Source organism: Trematomus bernacchii, unplaced genomic scaffold (genome assembly GCF_902827165.1).
Source record: "Trematomus bernacchii unplaced genomic scaffold, fTreBer1.1, whole genome shotgun sequence".
NCBI lineage: Eukaryota > Metazoa > Chordata > Actinopteri > Perciformes > Nototheniidae > Trematomus > Trematomus bernacchii.
Genome location: NW_022987564.1, coordinates 480,242 through 504,651, shown reverse-complemented (window position 1 = coordinate 504,651; position 24,410 = coordinate 480,242). Strand labels below are relative to the sequence as shown.

The following is a 24,410-nucleotide window of genomic DNA, read 5'->3' as shown; positions in this document are numbered from 1 at the left end:
ATTCATTTATTTTATATAGGTGCCTTTCAAGGCTCTCAAGGTCGCCGTACAAACACATAAAAAACAAGATACACAATACATAACACCAGCATAAGAAACATAAACAAGACAATGCAGTATATAAATCAATCAAATCAATAAAACAGATGAGTGATCTGTGTGATGGATAATGATCAGGGTGGATATGCGAGTGTGAAGAGATGTGTTTTGAGACGTGATTTGAAAATGGGGAGAGAGTCAGTGTTGCGGATGTCAGGTGGGAGGGAGTTCCAGAGGCGGGGTGCAGAGCGGCTGAAGGCTCTAGACCCCATGGTGGTTAGGCGGGGTGCAGAGCGGCTGAAGGCTCTAGACCCCATGGTGGGTAGGCGGGGTGCAGAGCGGCTGAAGGCTCTAGACCCCATGGTGGTTAGGCTCTAGGCCCATGGTGGTTAAACGGAAGGGGGGTTCAGTGAGGTGGAGGGAAGCAGAAGACCTGAGAGTGCGGATGGGTGTGTTGATGTGCAGGAGGTCGGAGAGGTACAGAGGAGATTTGACGGGGAGCCAGTGAAGCTGCTGAAGAACAGGAGTGATGTGGTTAATGGAGGAGGGGGTTCTGGTGATGATGCGGGCGGCAGAGTTCTGGACCAGTTGAAGTCTGTGGTTGGATTTGAGAGGGAGACCAAAGAGAAGGGAGTTGCAGTAGTCAATGTGGGAAGTGACCAGGGTGTGAATACCCGAATACCCGAATATCCGCATATCCGAATATTCGTTCGTTGGAGTACTATTCGGGTTTCAATTTCGTTATTCGGATATTCGTTTTTTTTTTCGTTTTTTTCGTTTTTGATTGAATTTATTGAAATCTCCAATATCAACGTAAGAGCTTGTGCCTCTTCGGGGGGTGCTAACACTTAACCATAAACTTTATCGTTTACTTTCTCCGTCTTTATATGTAGATATGACTTTTCTCCGTTAATCTCAGTCACGTTGTTTCCATAGCAACAACAACTTCCTGTCAACAGCGCTAACTCTCCTTCAAAATAAAAGCATGTCCATAAAAAATAGGAAGCCAAGCCAAATTATACTTAAGACATATACAACGGCAACGAAAGTAACAAACACAATGCGATATCCTTTTCAATTTCAAAGAACACAAATTGGGTTACATTAACAAATAACTATAAAACAACAATAGTGTAGAATAACAAAATGAATGCCGTGAATAAACCGAAATACACGGTTGAAGCGGTTCGCTGCTGATTACTACGCGGTTGATGTTGCGTAGATGGAAATAGGCAGACCGAGTGATATGACTGATAGGAGATTTGAATGAAAGTGTGCGATAGAAGAGTTTGACCATATTGCACACCTCTAGATGTATAAGTTGGATCAACCATGAAGATATACATTGAAAGTAGCAATAATCCTGCAGGTACAGTAGCTTTTAATTAGCTAAAGCATTGTAAAAACCTACTTCTACAAGAATTATGACCACCACATACTGATAAACAGCCGATTTGCATCATGTCCAGCTTACCACAGGTGGGCGATACTACCTGTGTCTTATAATTAAAAAATTATTTATCAGCAGACGCAGCGATGCATCACAGTCACAACATGTCGGCCCAATCTACACTTTGCCTGGAGGTGAGAGATCAGGTCCACAGCCCATCAATCAGAGCCGAGCTGTGAGTCTTCTCCACGTCCACTTCAAGGTCACACTGCAAAAACTCTCCACTGCAGGACACAGTCGGTGCGTTCGTCCATTCATCATCGCTGACGTTCCCCCATCAGGTCTTACAGTGCAGACTACACACTTCTTAATTGTGTACTTAAGTAGGGGGTTGCTCCAGAAAACTTGCTGAGCTTTTCCACGATTTGTGAAAGGTCCATTTTTAACTGAGCTCTCATATATAGGCGGACAGATACACAAACATCTTCCTGTCTCCTGCACCTGGTTTATAAAAATGAAGCGCCTCCCTTGGGTGTTTTTTTTCAAAGTCTTGAAAGAAGGCCGATGGGCCGGGAGAATAAATAGCTCAATCTCCGCATGTGTTTATATTCTCAGCATGGATATTTTGCACACAGGGAATTGTGTAGTCCCAGTTTTTGAAGTATCAGCTGGACTTGTGAAGTGGTTAGCGCTGCGATAAAGAAGGCAAATCACATGCTTTTTTTTGACAAACGGGCAGTTCTTACAAGGACATAATAGTTTCTAAAACGAGCTTTGGTGCACATTAATGAGAAGCCTCTCTTTAGTGCGAGTCCTGATAGTCCCAGAGATGGAGCTGCGCCACAGGATCCATGCAGCTGCAGACAGTGTCTCTGCTGTGTTCAAACAGTGGACAACAGACCCTCTATGCTTCACACAGACACTCAGTAACCCTGTCATCTTCATCCTCTCTTAATCTCCCCTTCCTTCAGTCTGCAGCTGAAGGCCCAGTTTCAAACCAACCCCTACACACTGCCGCCACATTAAGAACTGTCGCAAACCAACAAGTGTGGAGTGGGAGTGGGATATCAAGCCCTCCAACAGGAAGTTATCAAGCCCTCCAACGGCAGGTCAACATCGTTCCTAAATCAACCACCTGCTGAACTTCCTGACGACTAGGGATGTCCCGATCACCTTTTTTTGCTCCCGATCCGATTCTGATCATTTGATTTTGACAATCTGCCGATACCGATTTTTCCCGATCCGATCTTTATGCAATGCATTAAGAGAAAAAAAAGGTAACAGATAACGGCTGGTCATCCAACGCGATGAATTCAGCTATCTTGGCTGTTATCTTTTTGGCCTTTTCACTGTTCTGGGGCAGTTTCTCTTTCTTTTTAAAAGTCTCTGAAAGTGTCGGTTGTTTCAGTGCCGTTACCTGAGTGGCCGCTGTGTACTCGTCGTGTTGTTGTTGTTGGTGTTTGTTTCTCAGGTGGCGTATTAGATTGGTCGTGTTGAACGTAGCTCTGTTCTTTCCACCACGCGGAACGTCCGCCTTGCAAACATTGCATCTGGCTGTTACACTGCCTTCGCTTTCAATTTTATAATACTTCCAAACTCCTGACATTTTCTCTGTCCCGACTCCCGAGTCACCAGCTGAACGTAGCCTCTCGTTACACCAGCTGAACGTAGCCTCTCGTTACACCAGCTGAACGTAGCCTCTTGTTAGCTTACTGCTACTATTAGACACTGCGCCCACTCTGTTGCCAGATTTGAGAGAAATAAGCAACCAGGTCTATGAAAACAAGCCCAAAAGAAGCAACACATACATGATGTTGTCTAATTTTAAACCAAAACTAAGGCCTCAGGATGACTTTAAGACGTGAACATGGTCATTTTTGTTTTGTAACATTAAATAAAATACAAATATTTTATATAAAAAAAAAAAGAAAATTTAAAATAAATTCCCGATCCCCGATTTTTTTCTCCCGATTCCGATCTTTTGAAAATCACGTGATCGGCTCCGATCCCCGATCACGTGATCGGATCGGGACATCTCTATTGACGACCCAACGTTGTTTTTGACCATCGCGAAACAAGTATAATTTCATTTTTATTTCATTAATTTTTTTCCAAGTGATGCTGATTTGAAACCACCCTGTATTTACACCCTCCGAGTTGAAAAAGATCCTCATTCAGCTGAGAGTCTGACTTCATGGAGAAGGATTGGGTAGGGGGCTGTTTGGAATTGAGCCGAAGACACATACATTGCTGCGGTTATTTCTTCTTCCATTTTCTATGTTTTTCCCCCTCATCACTGCGACTCTGTGTTTATCTTTCTGCAGACATGTCTCTCTTTACGTGCATCCCTTCCTCTCCTGTTTCCTCTGATAATGACAGTACACAGTCTTGCTTCCCTGCTCTCATTTTCTCTGCGAGTGGCATGCCGCTTTGGCGTCTCGATATGGGGTTTAAAATCCTCCAACACATCCCGCCGGCTACCCACTGGGCCGGAATAAATCCAGGAGCCTCCAGTCTCTCCTCTGAATGGACCCCTGAAAGCGAGCCCAAACAAACCCCCCTCCACCAACACCAGTACTTGCATCAATCCAGCAGCCCATGAACCCAAAAGGCGTTCCTCTGGGAGGTTTAGCCCCCCTCCCATCCCTCGCTTTCACAAAAGATGATTTCAGCTGCCTAATCAACTAGAAATAAAACCTTGTACCCCCCTCTTCCATCACACACATTTCACATGCCACTGACTCTGTTTTTCATAACTTGTAGAGAGACAGGGAACAACATTTTCTCCCGAGCATATTTGAAATGTCAACATCATTAAGTCCACCTGTCAAATGTAGTGACATGGAAAGAGGGTCCCCTACCTACCTAATCATTATAACCTCATGTCTTTAAAAAAAAAAGGGTGTTGTTTTTCTGTCAAAGCTCTACAGGCCTCGCCTGAATCTGCAAACCGCTGCGGTAATGATCTCAGTGACAGAATTGGGCAATTACCGGACATTTTTATTCATGCCCCCGGCTAGGACGAAGCATGCAAACCTGCAAACACCCACATGCCCGCTGAGTCCTTTTTCTTTATTTTACTAGTCGCAGAAAAACTCTGCCTCCAAAATCCCCCAGAAGCCCCTGGGTCTTGTGTTGCACCAGCAGAAGTGAGAGGTCAGTCCTGAGTCAGGGGCAGAGGGTTCGGTCAGATCCACAGGATTTAAAATGTCTCAGTTCATATCCTCTCACTGCTACACAGCACTGTGAACACTTGTGAAGTATTGTTAAGAATTGAATCTCATACGGCTGCTGTGAGCTCTCGATCGACTGTTAACTAGCTAATTGTTGCTCAATGCTCAATTAACACAATTAAAAAAAAGACCGTTGGCTTCTCTTCAACACCAGTATATTGGTACGTGTGTCTACATTTAGAAAGAAAATAACTTTTATTTGTGTTGACCGCAATTGTGGCTGGCCCTGAAAAACGTCCGCAACACAGACAAAATAGCGACTGTTTCCATTCGTTCCAATAAATTGTTGAGTTTTTGACTGTTTTTGACTGTTTTGACCAGTTTGAGTGCCCATTTAGGTGTAATTGGCCATTTAGACCCAACAGCAATGGAAAAAAAAGATTTGAAATGAATGCACAAGCACTTACAATGATTTGGGCTATTGTTATATTGCCATACTTACATTGCGATATACTTATTGACATGAAATTGTAAATGTAAATACAGAAGTACACAAATTGAGAAACTGAGATGTAACCCCACAGGAGGGACTAACACTTTAGCATTTACTGATAACACTTTAGAAATGACTGCTAACACTTCAGCATTTATTGCTAATGCACTTCTAAGTTTAAGTAAGTGTCTCGAGACGGAGGTGAGGTGGACCCACAGGAGAGGCTAATCTTGAGTCTTCAGGCTGAGGTTAGATGGATATGTGCAGTAAATAATAATGAAGTTGTCAGCAACAAGTTATTGCACTAAACTTATTTTTGACTGCAAATATGGAGGTTAATATTCCAGAAATCTAGCAATATAGAATAACCAGACATATGTTTTAAATGTATTTAATAATTGTGGAAGTAATAGAAGTAATAGTAATAGTAGAAGCATTACTGTAGCTCACTGGATAGCTACGCCCCTAGAAGTATATTGTTATATCTACCAGTGGACCAAGGAATTGATTTACTGTATCATGAAGATGTGAGTGATTGACACCCCTAATTGGAAGCAAGTCGGTATTAACATTTGTAAACACACAAGTGAAATGAAGCCAAACAAAAAGTAGTACCAAAGGGATTTTATTAGCCAAACTTACCAGAGAAAACTATATTTTTCTATATATGTATCTTTTTGTTTTGTTTGTATCCCTCTTCTTCTTCTTCCATAAAAAACATTTCCATATTGTTTGGTTTGTTCGCCCTGTTTTGTCCTACCTGTCATGATGTGCTTCACTAAATAACGAAATGGAAAATGGAATAATTAGAAGCAGCTGTGATCTTGATGATTGTCCACAAAACTTGCCTTACTTAAGCATGCCTGTCTGTCACTGTTTGTCACATTTTGTTGCAGGACATTTTCTCTCATCAGCAGTGCTTTAGGTGAACAAATCAAGCGTGCCTCAAGCTCAATTAAGCACAAACAAATCAACTTAATTAGGCAGGAGAGTACTTAGCACGGGATTTACTGTGAATCACCCCCAAAACAAGCCATTCGTGCCTGGACAGTTTTCGAGCCTTCACTCACATGGTGGCCGATGTTTTTAACCCCACCCGCCCCATACTGTGCCGATTAACCGGCCACACTAAACCTCTTGTTAGTGACTCTACTTATGCTGCTACTGTAATCCCTTTCAAGCGGATCCTTAATTAAACACAAAACGTGAGGTCGAAGATGAGCCTGGACGCGTAGAAAAAGTGGGATTACACTTGTTACTACACCCTTCAATTTAAACAAAAAAGAGCTGTTGCCAAATCTGCACAACTGTGAATTGCTCCCTTAATGGACATATAGCATATAGATTGGTGCAGGAATAAGTCCTTAAACCATGAAATTAGTTAGCATTTTAGAACTTCCTATTCCCTCGTCTTGAGGTCATTGGTCTGTGGTTAACACAAGCTAAAGAGATTTTAATGTTTTATTCTACAACATAAAATGCGTCACTAAATACCCCACTGGTGAACTTTAAAACAGCGGTTGCTAACAAGTGTCTAAATGAAACAATTAAACGTCATCACGCCCAACATTAGCCTCCTTTAGCTTAGCGGTGGTGACGTGAAGTCATGTGACCGTGCTGTAGTTCCTTTATAGCCCAACATTAGCCGCCTTTAGCTTAGCGGTGGTGACGTGAAGTCATGTGACCGTGCTGTAGTTCCTTTATAGACCAACATTAGCCGCCTTTAGCTTAGCGGTGGTGATGTGAAGTCATGTGACCGTGCTGTAGTTCCTTTATAGCCCAACATTAGCCGCCTTTAGCTTAGCGGTGGTGATGTGAAGTCATGTGACCGTGCTGTAGTTCCTTTATAGCCCAACATTAGCCGCCTTTAGCTTAGCGGTGGTGATGTGAAGTCATGTGACCGTGCTGTAGTTCCTTTATAGACCAACATTAGCCGCCTAATTAAAACGTAACGTTAGCTTTTTACTTCCGAGATTGCATTTACTCAAAAATCTAAGTGGTGTTAATATGTGGAGATTATCCTGTTGAATAAAACGTGTACGTATGATAAACGTTTGTTTGCCAGAGAGGTTATTTTCTGCAATAATTCAAAGGAAAAACAAATTGGCTTTTTCCAGGGAACCAGTAATATGCTTCTATAAACAGTGAGTATGTGGCTCACACACACACACACACACACACACACACACACACACACACACACACACACACACACACACAATGTTTAACTCAAATGTTTCCGTCCTTGGATGCAGCCTCGAAGATAAAAATTACTCCATTACCATAAAGATTTACCACTGCAGTAAAACACGTTTTCCAAATTGAGGAACCCTCCCTCCCCTCATTTTTCCTCTCTATGATTGACAGCTTTTCCAACAACAGGTCTTCCGGTCTTGCAGAAAGTAGGCGAAACAGAAGGGGGATGAGAGTGGAGGTGGGGGGGAGGGGGGGATTGACAACAATACATAGCCTACTTTAGTGTTCATATAATTAGAGTTGTCTGGGAGTACAGAAGCATGTGGGCGTGGCTGCAGAGATCCAGGCTGAAGCAATTTCTGTGCAAACCGTCCCTCAGGAGTGACAATGACAAACATGTCACACATTGTTCCATATATGCATTCCTCTCTAAAGGGGCCAATGCACCCCCCGCCGCCCCCCTTCCTGGACTGGTGCTCATACTGAAATGTTTCCTAGTTTTTCAGCACTTGATATGAATGGAAGAAGCAAAGAAATCCGGATGTCAGGCAGCAAATTTGCATATCTAAAAGGTGAAAAATGACCTTCCTCTTTGTCGCTGAGTCAGGGTTTTTTGCACAAAAGGCTGAAGCAAAGTCCCCCGAGGTGTCATACTCGGTCCCAGCCTCTTTGCATTTAAATGTTCCCTTAAGGGCCCACTTTATCCATAAGTACAATATTTATTTTTGCAGTTACAGTGAGAACTCCTAGCTTTACCTACCCGTAACCACCATATATTAACAGCCCTGAATAACTGCCTGCAGGACATGAAAAGCTGCAGAACTTTTTTCAAACTCCATGAGAATAACTCTAAAGCAAGTCGCTATTACACACCCGAATCTGTGCATTTAAGTGAATTCGCTCTGTTGCATTGTGGGTAACGTATGCAGCAAGTTTTAACAATTTAGATGAATGTGTGGAATTAAAAAAATTGTATTTCTGTTACAGAAGCATTGATTTTCAGCTTCCTTTTTCTACTGACATAATAGAAGAAGATTCAACTTATTGTCATTACGTAGTACAGGTACTATGTAACGAAACGGTTTCTCTGCATTTGACCCATCCTAGTGTTAGGAGCAGTGGGTTGCCATTATGTACAGCGCCCGGGGAGCAGTGTAGGGAACGGTGCCTTGCTCAGGGACACCTCGGTAGCACTTGGTATTTCCGGGACTTGAACTGATGACCTTCCAGTTGCCAAGCCTATGGACTTCGCCGCCACCACCACCCTGGTGACATAACAGATTTATTTTACATATATGTCGAATTAGTGGAGTACTATTTCAAGTGCAACACATACTAGTGGCAAGTAGGGATGAGCAAATATATATAGGATGTGTTTCACAATAAAAACACTTATAATCTAATTGTGATTGTTAAATTACTGTGGCAAGAATTATCATGAAATTCATTTTCATATTGTCACATGCCTGCTATATTTAGATTTTAGTTTGAAAAAGCCAAGGGTCAGTGGATAGAAAGCATCGTCCTACAGGTGTCCATCTCTTCAAAATGTGATTTACATGTTTTTGTCCATTTGACTTCTTGTTTTTATTCTCTTCGCTGTACTCTTTAAAGTGGACCTATCATGCTATATTTGAATAATATAGTGTAGGACCATACCTATATAAGGCATATTTATACTTTTTTTTTTCAAAATACCAAACAGATCATGCATGTTAGCCATGCCTCATTTTGCTCAATTTGACATTTTTTAGCTCTGTTTTTGCAAGGGCAGATTCAGTGAGAACAGCACCATCTACAGGCCTGGCATATGTACTACAGCGTCTCCAGCGCTTTCGAACGGCAATGGCCGTGGCTGTCTCCTCCTGATTGGTGGAGTTGGCCCAATAGCCGTAGCGCCACCGTCCTGACGTCAGGACAGTGTTCAAATCTGGATCAGTTTTTATCAGATCCGTTGCAGCCCCTTTTTTAGAGATTTGGGTATGGAGGAAAATAGAGAGGGTTGTGTTTTCTGACACTTGGTGAGTTCCCTGGAACACCGGGGACACATATTCATGTATAAAAGATGTACAAAAGTGCATTTTGCATGATAGGTCCCCTTTAAAGTACTTTAACTGTGCAGCTTTCAGAGTGGAATATAAATACAGTGGAGTTGAAGCTGTCATGTCATTGCCATGTCACTTTGTAGAGCGACGGCCTGAAACCCTCTAATGAAACACCCTGTCTGAGTTCTCATCTTGCTCTGATGAAGACTTTTAAAGAGCCTACCTGAGAGTTAGATATTGGCATTAAGCTCAAAAACGATTGCTGTGGGAATAGTTTTGGCATTGAAATGTTGCATCTCCCCTCAAAGAATCTACAATGGCTAAACCGTATTTTTAACCCTAATTAGTTTTTAAGGAACAATCACACTTATAAATTAATTGTAATTACTCTAGGGAACTATTTTGGCATGCAAGTGGTGCAGAAATTAGTCCTAAAACCTGAAAAGGACTTTTTACCACTTCCTGTTCCCTTGTCTTGAAGTCAATGGTTTTCTGAATGTGTGTGTTTGGTTGTTAGCCTGAAATACAGTCTGTGGAGATTTCGTTCTACGACATAAAATACTTCAGTAAATACCGCACTGGTGGATTTAAAAAAGAGCGGTTGCGAACAAGTGTCTAAATGAGACGACTAAACGTCATCACGCCCAACATTATCCGCCTTTAGCTTAACGGTGATGAGGTGAAGTCATGTGACCGTGCTGTAGTTCCTTTATAGCCCAACATTAGCCGCCTTTAGCTTAACGGTGATGAGGTGAAGTCATGTGACCGTGCTGTAGTTCCTTTATAGCCCAACATTAGCCACCTTTAGCTTAGCGGTGGTGACGTGAAGTCATGTGACCGTGCTGTAGTTCCTTTATAGCCCAACATTAGCCACCTTTAGCTTAGCGGTGGTGACGTGAAGTCATGTGACCGTGCTGTAGTTCCTTTATAGCCCAACATTAGCCGCCTTTAGCTTAGCGGTGGTGACGTGAAGTCATGTGACCGTGCTGTAGTTCCTTTATAGCCCAACATTAGCCACCTTTAGCTTAGCGGTGGTGACGTGAAGTCATGTGACCGTGCTGTAGTTCCTTTATAGCCCAACATTAGCCACCTTTAGCTTAGCGGTGCTGACGTAGGTCCTTTATAGCCTAACGTTAGCTTTTTACTTCAGAAATCATAAAGTAATGTTAATATGTGGAGATTAAGTTACATTTTTTGCAATATACCAAAATCCAATGCTAAAATCCCTTTGAATTTTTGTCGAAGGAACCCTTGCGCAGCCTTCAAACATACGTCATCCCGGCTCCACTCTAAAAGCAGACTTTCGTCAGCTATGTCTACCCTAAAATACATCTGAGTGCACCTCCTGTGGTTGGAAGTTTCCTTTAGTTCCATAATGCATTTAAACCATGAGGGTTCCTCTACATGAAACACCAGTCCTGCCTTTTGATGGCATCATTCTGGGTCAACGTACAGGAGTCTGAGATTAAACCAACTCTCAGACAACATATGTCAACTGCAGCAAACAAAGTGGATCTGTTTTTAAAGTCTGTCCAGGTCACCCCGTGTCTGGGTTACCACCATCATCATCCTCTCATGCCCTATTATAATTGTTATTATTGTGATGTGGGCGCGATGACCCCGGACATCTGCTCACGCTCCATTGATGCTGCGATTAGGGGGTGTGGGTCGGGGGGGTAGCACATGTTTGGTGGTTGATCTGGAGACACTCAATCCCCCTAACTCACTTTCATAGGGGTTGCAGACACTAAGCCAGGGGTGTCCAAACTACAGCCCAGGGGCTAAATGCGGCCAATTTTGGATCAGCCCTCAGCAAATTCAAAAAGTATAATGTAATATGGCCCACAAATATGTCTTATATTGTACTTCTTAAACATGAATGTAAAAATATATTACACAGTAGTATTCATGTGTTAAGACCACTTTTCAAATACCTTCAGTCAATTAAAGTTGGAAACATTTTCTAACATATCTTAGTTGATAAGAAAAAAGCCCAATGACTTATTTACATAACAAGCTTGAAACACAACCTTCCAATTTCTCCTTATTATAATCAATCTGAGGCTTCTGAGCTGCCAACACTCACAAGCATAATTTACCTACATTTGATATATTTTGCTAACTTATAACTGAACTTATGAGGCTGCTCATTCTATTCTAGTGAGTGGCCCAGCCCTTCGTATATTTTTCTGTATGTGGCCCTCGTGAAAAGACACCCCTGCTCTAAGCCAAACATTAGGTTTGCTGTTGAATTGACCACAATTTTCCGTACAGCAGTCCACTTTATATTCTTCATTAGCATGGTTGGAATAGAAAATTGAAAAAGTGAATTGGTGCTCCTTTCCACTTGTATTAAATCCACATGAATCCCAATAAGTATGATGGTATGAAACTATTTTGAATATAGAAAACTTTACGCAATACATGCTTGTTAGGCCTTCACATCTATCCCTGTGTAAATCACCGTTCAAACAAACAGTAAACACCAAAAAACATTTTTACAGTAATTAATGAAAAGTTCATTCTTGGCCTTAGGTTTAATATAGTGATGACTGATTACACATAAGCACTTTTTGAAAGTTAAGATGTATAATGGTTAATAAGAACCATACATGATCCGTGTTTGTCTGTCGTGATTCGGTTACTTCAATAACGGTCGAATATTGCGTCCAAAATCTTGGTTTGCTTTCGTGAAGGATGGTCCAGTGTATTTAAGCTAAAGAAGATAAGGAAGTATTGAAGCTCCTTTCCTGGTTGCCACTTAGGTACTTCCTGGTCATTTCTCCCAGTTAGTAATCTTCCTAAGCAAAGTTGACAATTCGACCGCAACCAAGCTGATTTCCATGCCGTTTCCCCCGATCAATAAACCTCCTCCTATCCCCTAAAGACTCCTCTCAAACTTCCTTAACTTCACTCCACTGCCTCTCTCCCCTCCTCCTCCGTCTGAGACCCAGCCTGCACTTGGGGGTCTGGCTTATTGAATCAATGATTCAAGGCCTCCCGTAACGGCAAGCTTATAAAAACCACAGCATCTCGCCCAGGGCACAGGCGGCGATACATCTCATAAAACAGAATGAGGTATATGCCTCCAATCATCCTTGGCAACACGTTCCTCTGTGAATGCAAAGGCAGCTCATTCCCATGCAGGCCACGATCCTCCAGCTCCTCGCTCATGAATGTAATCCTTTGCGTTTATCTGTCTGAGTTCAGAGGCTGAGGAGGGCGCTCGCCACTGACACCTTTTGGAAAGGAAACACAGCAGATGCCGGGCCCAGGTGTCCCGTGCATCTTAGAGGTGCCAAAATACCGCCAATCGTCTGAATTATTGCCAAGGTAACAACCTCCACACAGAAGTCAAGAGGGGATGCAGAGAGGAGAGAAATGTGCAGGAAACACGGAAGAAAAGCAGAGGAAGGACAGATGAACCTGCAAGGTGAAGCTTTGACTCTCAGCGTGAATGCCTCTGAAGGGTTTATTGAGTTCTCTTTACTTCCCATTTATCCAGTTAAAATCTGCTTTTTTCCCCACACATTGTGGTGCTAAGTGGCACCTTTGTTTCCAATCTCAGTGGGAAGTGGTTGATGAAGTGTTTGTTCACACACACACTGCACCAATTGACACGATAAGCACTTTGTTACCTTGTTGATGTTTTATTGTGGAAATAGAGCAATGTTACATGGTTGGCATTGAGGCAAGAGATATGTTTAGGTATTGGTATTTGGGAAAATAGAGTAGGACTGAGAAATGTATTAATATTTTGATAGGAAAAAGGATATCGCCTTAGATTTTAGATTTCTTTAAAGAAGGCATTTTCCCTTTCCTGCAGTGTGTTCTATATATCATTTAAACATTGAAACATGTCACAGTAGAGGTACAAAATTACAAATATGAAGCTGAAAGGAGCAGAATAGGCCCCCTTTAAGAACAGCATAGTTTCCTGAAGATGAAACATTTTGCCTAAAGTGGTCGAACAATGAGTTATATATATATGAAGCATCTCTAGAGTACTTGCAGATGGAGGAGGGGGGAGTACAACTCATCACCCCCCCCTAGTTCATAACCTCATGTTGCACTCTGGCGCTCTGACACTTCATGTATACCATTACAAAGTAAGATAGGGGCAAAACACAGCAGCAAAACTGGCACTAATCCAAATGTCCTCAGTGTTGATGAAGACGTCCCGCAGTGATATCAGAACACAGGTGTTGCTGCTCATGCTGCATAACCTCCCTGCTGTGCACAGTGGGGGGGGGGGGGGGGGGGTCACCGCTAACCTTGACAGGGGCGATGCCGCAGTGCCCTTGTTCAATCCTTTGGGAAACATGTCACATTATATATTTATTAATTGGACTTTTCTTCACAAGTTTCCCTGCAACTTTTAATATCTCTCAAGCGCCACGGGGACACTCGAAGGCCCACAGGTTTGATAACTTTAAACGGGCGACTTTTTAAAGAGTAATATCTACTGCTTCCCTGGGACCTGCACACCCCGGGTCTTGCTCTATATCACTTTTCTTTGCTGCAACTAGAAAATGAAAGATATAAGAAGTTTGTAGTTTGGCAGTTAATCTAACCTGAGGTTTATCAGCGCTGTGGTCTTCGACAGTAATGACACAGGGGACTAAACACGGCACCCGGAAAGGAGGAAAACTCCGGGAGATAAAACATGTAGGAGGAGGTAGCAGAGCTGAAACTAAATAACTTTTGGCATCGTGCAGCTATTTCACCAGCAGAGAGGAAAGGAAGCGAGAGGAATGCCAATCCCGCTGTTTGGCCTTCAGATGTCATCTCAATCTGAAGCGACACTTGCTGACAGAGACGCCACGAAATCATCCCGAGGACCAAACTGCGACCCAGTCTGCTGGATGTGCCGCTCGTTCCTCTCACGATTCTGCGATAACTGACGGTTTCCGAACATCCGGTCACCTCGTCATCCTCCCTGACAGCAGTGGTGGAAAGTAACTAAGTACATTTACTCAAGTACTGTACTTAAAGATCTCCTATCATGCTATTTTTAGGCATATAGTATGGGTCTCAGATATATAAAAATATATTTTAAAAAATCTGACACTTCGTGATTTCCCTGACACACCGGGCGGGGACACATATATATGTATAAAAAGACATCAAAAAGTGCATTTTGCATGATAGGAGACCTTTAAGTGCAATTTTAAGGTGCTTGTAATGATGCGAAATATAATCAAGTCTTACATATTAGTTCCACCTGGAGTAAATTCACAAGCTACCCCCCCATTAAAACTAGCTGCACCTTTACCAGCTTTGAGAACACTTTAATGATCAATCATTATAAAACATATATATATATATATTATTCTGAAATGGACCAATCTGCAAAATGTCTACTAAAAACTTCTACTCAAGTACAAGACCTGAGTACTTCTTCCACCTGCCGATCCTACAGAGTGTTTGTGCAGCAACACCACGGGGCGAATTATCCTTGAAAAAAGAAATCCTCCTCAAACACACCTCAAACACACCGTTATCTTTCATCAATGTGTGGCGTTGAGTGCATTCAAGGGCTTTAATTCTGATTAAGTGCTCTAAATGGCTTTTTCTGCTTAAGCCACTTTCCCTCAAATGGCTTAGTCTACTTGCTATGAGAGGGGCTAGCAGGGTACCATTTGATATTTTTGATAATAGTGAAGATACTTTCAGTTTTCTATACCTTGCCTTGAGAATTGTAAAGATGTCAAGAGGCTGTATGAACAGAAGCATCCGTACAACAACTTCAGTCTTCAGCACTTCAGAGTAAATGTCTTTTTCAATGCGTCATTACCAGAGAAGCAACATGAGCTGGTAGACCTGAGCACAGTTCCTGACTACATACAATAGTACAATTCCTGCAGTTAGTACAAAACCTTAGGGTGCATTGATTTCCAGAGTCCTCCTCATATTCTTTTCTGTCAATGTTAACAATCAGATTATCTATAGCTCTTAGTTAAATGATGATTCCAGCCTCTGCACACTGAATTTCAGATTCTTTCATTTTTTGTTTCATTACTTATAATCTATTTCTGTGTCTGTGTCTTTGTCATTTCTACTCTTTGTTCCTTTTCCGACATTTCACACGGACACAATCGGCCAAAATGACTTGCAAGTAAAAGTTTAATCATTAAGTTAGTTGAATATAAAAGACAGATCATTTTTTTTAAATCTTACTTTCTTTTTGTGCTTAAAAAAGATACTCATTCTAACTTTCTGAGTACACTAAATTGTGTTTTAGCTGCCTTGTGTTCTTATAAATGAGACAGCTTCAGTGTTTTCACTCAATAGACACCTTCAAATAATTTAAAAAAGGTGTTGAGATGTAAGACCTGTCACCTCCGACTGTTACCCTGTGGTTCACAGACGAGATAAGCGTTACTGCCTCACTTAAAGGTCCCCTATGATACTGTTTTTCATCAATATATTATAGGTCTCAGATATATACAAAACATGTCTCTGAAGTGTTTGGCTCCAAACACCAAACAGATCATTGCAGCATTACCCATAATCCTCTCTGTTTCAGCCCTGTTTCCAAAGTGCTGATTCTCTGTCTGTTACTTTAGATGAAAATAAGGAGCCACTCCCCACGCCCCTCTGAGAGATATTTGGTTAAAAAGTTTTTTCAACATTTTGAGATTTTTTGAAAAAGTCAGCATTTTGAGGAAAAGTCAGAATTTTGAGAAAATGTCAGAATTTTGAGAAAATGTCAGAATTTTGAGAAAATGTCAGAATATTGAGATTTTGAGAAAAGGTCTGACCATTTACATGCACTAAAACCTGTATAACACCACACTACAGGAGAGGGGACAGAACACAATGGTGCTCTAGGAGGAGATTCAGGTGATAAGGTGGGGGGGGGGGGGGGGGGGGGGGGGTTACCTTGGTTGGTGATTGGCTAATGGTTACACAAGCCAAAACATCGTTATGACATCATAAAGTGGCCAAAATCTGATCAGCTCATTTTCAGACAGGTTTTTATATAAATGGATCAGGACAAAAAGTGAGAGAATCTTTTTTCCTGAAACATTCAGAGTCTCTTTACACAGAGGGGACACATGTTGATGTAGAAAAGACATGAAGAAGAGGGGACACATGTTGATGTATACAAGACATGAACAAGTGGATTTTGCATAATAGGTGACCTTTAATGAAATGTCCTTTGGTGTGGAATTAGGAGAAACTTTGCTGCCATGATGTGTCTTCAAGTGTTCAGACACAGATATTGTTGATTTAAGATTCCTATGCTTTGAAAACATCACCCTCTCAATGCCCTGTGGACAAATTGAGACATTATCTGTGGAAGCTTTTATATTGAAGGAGAGCGGCTTTAGAGGAGTTCAGAGAGACATTTCAGGCACTTGGAACATTTCAGAAATTAGCTGAAAAGCACGCCGATGTCTGAGTATCATCTGCGGTTGAAATGTCTGGATGCTTTAAAATCCCAGGCTGGAGTTTCCCTGGCAGCCGGTCAGTCCTCTGAGAATCTATAATCATGAATTAGCAGCCCTCTGCATACCTGCAACAGACGGCAAATTCCTGAATCGAAATTCAACCAGCAGCTGATTCTCAAGCATCCGATGCATTCATGCAACGTGAATGTATTCCCCTCACCTAATGCACTGATTTCATGAAGCATTTTATCTAGCAAATCATTACATAGCTTGTTGAAATCAAACTGCAGGAATGAAATGAGTCAGTAAGGGGGAAAAAAGCGAGCAATCACAAACCCAGCAGCCTGCTTTTAAGACGGCCAAATTGAATTCCAACATCGACGCACACCGACATGAGAAGATGACTAAAAAAAAGGAGCAAATTAACTTTATTGTCTAAACATGTTTAGCGATCAGCTTGACAGGCAGCCTGCTGGCTCTACTCCATCTGCTCAGTAATGATTTGTTGTTGATGGGGCGAAAAAACACATTTCATCAACACCTGGAGAGACGAACCGCTCCTGGATGCGCCCACTAAGACGCCTCGTGAGTCCAGGCCAAGAACATGAGGCAGCTCCATCAGCATCAGTGAAAACACATGGCGTGGCAGCACTGGTATATTAAAGCCATAAACTCATTGCCATAATGATTGAGGATGGTCGCTCTGTCACCGGTATTTATGAACAACTTGTGGTTTATTCAGCACAAGCCCTGCTGAACTATTTCCTCGAGAAATATCAGATTTACAAATCCTTTATTTGTCCGACACAAAGGACATGTATAGCGTTACATAAAGCAAAAGGTACAGTGACAAACACTAAAAATAGTCAAGAACATCAAGTCAAACTCTGTCCAAAATGCATTTCAACAATTAAACATCACATTTTCTATATTAATATGTATAGAAATAGCCAAGAACACACACTTTCAAGAAGACAAAAAGGAACTTTTTCAGTACCGAGAACTGAGTTTTGGGTATCAGCCAATATCGAGTACCAATCAGATATCAGTGTTTATTCACACCTTTTAGCTATAAAACATCAGCTGATTCTGAGTGGGGTGTACCAGTGGCTAATGATAGGATGCCAGCTAAGAAACTGCTTTTTAGACAACTTTGGCATCAGGGAGCCTTATAGCTCATCTTTTAGAGGCCAGCACTGCATTTAAATTATTTTGGTGGTGCGAAAAATTATTAAAACCTTCAGTTATACAGACTTGTGTGTTCACGCAGGGTTCCCCCCACTACTAGCCTTGACTAACTCATTTAAAGTGGACCTATCATGCTATATTTGAATAATATAGTGTAGGACCATACCTATAAAAGGCATATTTATACTTTTTTTTTTTCAAAATACCAAACAGATCATGCATTTTAGCCATGCCTCATTTTGCTCAATTTGACAATTTATAGCTCTGTTTGTGCAGGAGCAGATTCAGTGAGAACAGCACCACCTACAGGCCTGGCATATGTACTACAGCGTCTCCAGCGCTTTCGAACGGCAATGGCCGTGGCTGTCTCCTCCTGATTGGTGGAGTTGGCCCAATAGCCGTAGCGCCACCGTCCTGACGTCAGGACAGTGTTCAAATCTGGATCAGTTTTTATCAGATCCGTTGCAGCCCCTTTTTTAGAGATTTGGGTATGGAGGAAAATAGAGAGGGTTGTGTTTTCTGACACTTGGTGAGTTCCCTGGAACACCGGGGACACATATTCATGTATAAAAGACGTACAAAAGTGCATTTTGCATGATAGGTCCCCTTTAAATAGACTAAATTAGGTTATTTAAGAGTGTTTTGATTGTTATTGTTATTAAGCCGTTTTGCCAAGAGTTAGTTACTTCTGTAGTTATTTCTACCAAGTTGGATATATTCAACACTTTTACAAGATTCCTGATTCTGAATAACCCATGATATGGTCAGTTTTTCCATTTATTTTTTTTTTTAATTCAGTTTAGACTATATCACGTCAGCGCTGCAGAGTTCCCCTTCCTGTGTAAAGCTAGCTCTCCTGCCATGCACCAATCAGCCCCCTGAATGCTCAGTGACAGTAAATCTGAAATCTTAATCCAATATACTGCTTCTAACTGATAAAGAAGTACTGCAGCACAAAATAGGTTATAGCCGAATACTGGATAGATACACAACCTGGACAGATAGACGGAGCAGGAATCCAGCTTAGACCGGCACAAAAGCTCTGTTGGAGGCCACATTGCATTTCACCAACTTAACTCCCTTAGAGAAAATGTACTTGGGTTGCACAACAGCAGCCCTAACTCCTCCCTCGGTGATAAGAGGAAATTATTTCAGATAAATAGATGTAATCACGCCACAGTTATATACTGTATACATTTTTTTTTCAAAAGGCAGAGAAGATTTGCCAAGTCTCTCAGCTCTTCACAGAACTCACAATCTTCCCGCGGGAGCTTTCTTCAGTTGTGATGATTAAAAGTAAAAACTGTAAAACACCTTTACAAGTTTGCTTTGGCCACACTGCCAATAAAACTTCTGGAGGGATGAACAAATTGCGACTAACAGCAGAAGCAGAGGCAATTAAAATGTCTCAAAAGCCATCAAAGTTGTGAAACGTAGAAAAAGGAAAGTTCCTGATTGACTTCAGCCGGCTCTCGCTGATCCACACATTTTCCTCTCCTCGAAACATCCAGTTTATCTGAGGAGAAACAGCCTCATGTAGTCTGTTTCTCAATATGTAAACCATTTCAAGCTGCATCAGAGAGGGGAGGTGAGACATTTGTGCTGTACTTTATCTAAAAACTGTCATTTTTATCCATTTCCAGCTTAAATTGCGTCCATTTTTCCCTCAGCCTAAAAGACAATTACAGCAAAATTGTTCAATCTGTTGCTTGTGATAGTTCGGTCCCACAGCTCTGGGGAGTTTCAACTGCCTGGAAGAGGATGTGGAGTTTCATTGATAGAAATTCCGTTTTTCTCTTTCTCTATAAAAAGGGCAGTCAAACCACCCTTGTTCCTTTTGCCATCTCATTATCACAAACTACGATTACAGAGTGTACTCATTGTCTTGAACAGCCATTACGCAATTGTTCCATTAAGGAATCTTGTGTTATTTCCTCCTGAACAACCACATTTCATCATTGCCTTTTGTGCAAACGTACGCTCCATTTTCTCCATTTACAGCGTCTGCATTTGCACCAGGAGAGCTTTGTGTGTGTCGGGCTATTTTCTGCTGGATTTAACACCGGGTCGGATCCACGCCGCTACACACGAAGACCCTTTCTACATCCAACCAGCAGTCCGTGATATCCCACCTTCTCAGGTCAGCACCCATATCAGAGTGGTCTTTTCAAGCTATAACCTCCAATCTCAGAGTGTTTGGAGCTGCGTATCAGTGTTGGGAGTTTTAATACGAACATTAAATTATGTTCGTGCTCTTAAACAACACGGCAGGTTTTACTCGTACTGCAGGTGAACGTTTGCACCTGAGGTAAGAGACCGTGAAGGGAAGCCACATGCTGATACTGGAGTATGAATACGACAGAAAGGCAAATTGAGGGTAGCAAAGCATCTTCTTTGTTTAGCATAACAGCTGTAGAACACAACTTGTTGGCAGCCCCAAAAGGGAAATGTTGAAACTTCAATTTTGTCACAAAAGAAAAACCTGCCAGGCTAAGTCTTTAAAGGTTTAAACCTAGAGCTGTTTCCACTCTTAAAGCAGCATCCACAATGTGTCAGTAGCATCCTGTAGCAAAGTATGAAAAGTTCCCAACAAAAATCAGCTTTTTATCAAATTCTTTTCTCACTTGACGTACATGAAGTGATGCAACCCTCCGCAATGCAGCCAACATGGTTAGCATATGGGGTTAAGTTATTATTTGATGAGATATTCTCAGCTCTACATCATGCAACTTTGCTAACACACTGCTATATTTCACTCAGGGCAAAGTGCTTTATGTTGGATTACTCTGCAGATTTCAAGTTTCAAGATTCCCCAAACTGAGATCCATTGCTACCCCTGTGTGCATCAATGGATAGCAAAGCATTAGCAAACACTACAGATGGTTGGTTGTTGGCATTTTGACCTCTAGTAAGAGGCCTATTGATTGGTCAATTATCAATTGGAAAGCAGACAGAAATCTCTGTTTCCAGATCTCAAATGAACATGTTCTGGTTTCCTCAGTCCTCTACGACATTAGATGTAATATATTTGAAAAAACAAGACATTTGCATAGGTCATCTTCAGCTTCAGGCATTTTTCTTAACTCTTTGACATTTTAGAGGGCAAAAGACCTATCGATTAATTAACAAAACAATCAACAGATAATGAAATAATCATTACTTGTCAAAGCCTTTGACTTGAATGAATATATAAATGGCTGCTGAGTGTTGGGGTTCATCACGTGGTTCAATTATATTACCTTCTTGCTCTCTTGAACACCATGACCAAGTATATGAATATCCATCATTGAAACAAAAGCAAACCAAACCAAGAATGAAGTGTATAATGAAAAGCTGAGTCCAGGAAACATCTGATCAACAACTTCCCAAACAAGATTAGAAACGTTACAATAACTTTCTGTACTTTTTAAACACTAGGAGCTTCATTTCAGTCCAAAAAGCTTAGAGGTACAAATCCAAAGACATAATTAGATGAGACCAATTACTTCCTCTGTGGGCATTCTCCAACATTTCCCACGAGTGTCCATTCCTTCGCAGCAGATTTCTCTCCCAACACATGAGCTGAATGCATGCCAGCTGGTAGCAGAGACTTCCCTGTTGTTCAGCGTAATCTCATAAGACAGTTGGTTTGTCACAATTTAAAAATATCCTGCCTGCAGAACCCAGTGGATCCTGCAGAGCGGGGAGTGGCTGGGTCTGGTTCAGCAGCTGGTTTAGGTAACTGACACCCAGGAGTATTTATAAAACACACGAGTTTGCAAAGCATTCTCAAGATTAACCAACTGTCACTTTTCACTGGAGACCACTTGAGGGGGGGAGGCCTTTCATCCACGACGTTCCTCAAAAGTCAAGATCAGAGGAGGCCTTGAAATCTTAAACCATTTGAATGTTAACCCGTCAGACAGGAGAGAATTTCAGCCTCAGTTTCCATTCAAAACTCTGTCTGTTAAAGTTTGACTGACACACATAAGGAATATCTGTATTTGACCAATTCCTCTCCACTGTAGTGCCTTTTCAACTAAATTATAAACACACTTGATTTGTCTTTCCTCTTTTTTTTTTACAAATTGAACCAGTCAAGCAAATCATCTCCTGCATCAGCAACATAATTACGCTTGTTCCATCAATACCATTAACATGCAGGCAACTTAGCAGGCCATTTCATTTACGCACATCAGCAATAAATGAAACCCAATGAGGGGAGACTTAATCACTGGGATGTGATTTACATTCCCAGGCGTTGGGAGGAGAGTATGTTGTCACCGACTGAAGCTTGAATAATGGAAACATGACAGTAAATTAAGCTGGACACAGATGGAAAGACATAACGAGTCTTTACCCAACAATGACCATGCATAAAAACACATTGAAGAGATGATTTATGCCAGATTTAGCAAATAATGAATCCACTTTTTTTTACTCATGTTTAAGCTTGAGAGGGAATGCATAGTAATCACCGATACCTTTGATTCTGTAAGGAAATGATGCTGTGATTTAGACTATTGCAGGTTGCTGGCAGTTGCATATGTCATTCAATCCGCTGGATTACTACAAAGGAGAAAGTTCAAACCGCTGAAAGCTGCAGCAACCAAGGTCTGATTTAAAAAGCCCCATCACACACTGCACTCTGGGACAACTTCAGAAGTTGTAGGGGGAAAAAAGGGAATCCTGACTGTGTAGGAAGAGCGAGTTTTAAACCATGAGAGTCAACTTTCCGCAGGTGTCCAAACATCTCTTACCTGTTGGTCCCTCCATGCTGTCTGCGCAGATCCTGACGGCCAGCATCAGTAGCAGAGCTGCTGAATACATGTTGGTAATAAAGTCCATTTGTCACCAGAAGAAAATCCTAGAGAAACTCCAGCAGCAGCAGTAATGTTGGTTTTGGTGTTTTTGGTGGTGTTTGCAGAGAAGTCGCGCGCTCGGCTCCACGCGCTGCTCCTCCTCAGCCCGCACACCGAGCATCTGATCTGCAGCCACAGCGTTCAAAAAAAGAGAGAGCCCCCCACCTCACCCCCTCTTTTTCCTGTAACGGCTCTGAGACTTTCTGTGTTTTGTTTTTTTTGCACTGTCAAGCGAGCAAGTGGCTCGCGGGAATGCGGGTCTGCGGCGCCTCCACGTGGACAGGAGGTGTCACACACATGCGCGCACCAAGAGTCTCATATCTGCAGGTTAGGGATCAGAAAATGACTAGACAGATTGTTGGTCATGACCTATGGTTATGACTGTCCAACTCAAAGGGATACTTTGCCTCAGTGATGCATTCAAGTGCATTTCTGGCTTACAAACTGAATCATTTCTTTGTGCTATCCATTCATATTATTATTATTTCCCATTGTTATTATGTAATCATTGTATTCTTGTTTTTATTTTTTTATTATTGAAACTACACATTATTGTCATTATTATTTATTCAATTATTTGTATTATTAAATATATATATATTTGTTTTATTATATACTGTACTTTACTTGAGTATTTCCATTTAATGCGACTTATTTTACTTTACTTTTTTGTCACTAATGTTAGTCTTTCATATTTCATTTTGGTAATATCATTATTTGTTGTGCTTCATATTAATTTAACACTCATACTAGTTTCTTTATACATATACAAAGCCATGATGCTTAATCAATTCATCAAATTGCATCTATATATCACTTTTTAAGCAAATCAAATTGCACTTCAAAGTTTTTAACAAGGGACATAAACTGAAGGGAAAGAAATAGAATAAATGTCATAGTGTTTCATATTTACAAAATGCAATGAAATAAACTCTAAAGATGATCAAATAAGTATAAAAAATAAAACCATAGGATTAAAAAACATGAAAGCCAGACAAAAACAATGCTATATTTTAAATAAATGTGTTTTATGATGCAGTACTGCACCAATACCCTAGTATTTTAAACATCCAAAATTGGCTCCACATTGGCAAACTCAAACATATAAATGATTTGTAGTTAACCCTTAGATGCATAAGTGGGTCTTTTTTGACCCGGTGAGGTGGTTTTCTTGAAGTATCTTTGTAATTACATTTTTTTATCATTTCATATTCCAGCTATTCCTCAAAAAACATGTTTTGGATATCATGCCATTCACATTTTAAATGTTCATTTTATACATTTTAAGAAATTGTAGTTTTTGTATTTCTACCCCAAGCTTCGGTCAAAAATGACCCGCATGCATTTTCTATGGGAACCTTTGATTCTTATCACCTGTTGCTGTCAGGAATACATTCACTGTAGACCACACAGACTACATCACAAGTGACACCTCTCAGGAAGATTATTTTACACAGCAAGATCTGATACCTGTCAGTATAATAATAATAATAATAATAATAATAATAATAATAATAATAATAATAATAATAATAATAATAATAATAATAATAATAATACATTATATTTTTATAGGGCTTTTCAAGGACTCAAAATCGCTTCACAATATAAGGGAAGGTTAGGGTGGGGGTATAGGACTATCTAACTT

General features: G+C 41.1%; 1 protein-coding gene across 1 annotated transcript in view; it reads right to left on the bottom strand.

The window, feature by feature from the left end:
• ptprua (protein tyrosine phosphatase receptor type Ua) overlaps positions 1–22,913 on the bottom strand; it is a 246,712-nt gene extending 223,799 nt beyond the window's left edge. Inside the window, exon 1 of the mRNA XM_034125463.1 lies at positions 22,661–22,913. Within this exon, the coding sequence (XP_033981354.1) occupies positions 22,661–22,748 (88 nt within the window). The 5' untranslated portion in view covers positions 22,749–22,913. The remainder of the gene's footprint in view (positions 1–22,660) is intronic.
• Positions 22,914–24,410: the final 1,497 nt, after the last annotated feature.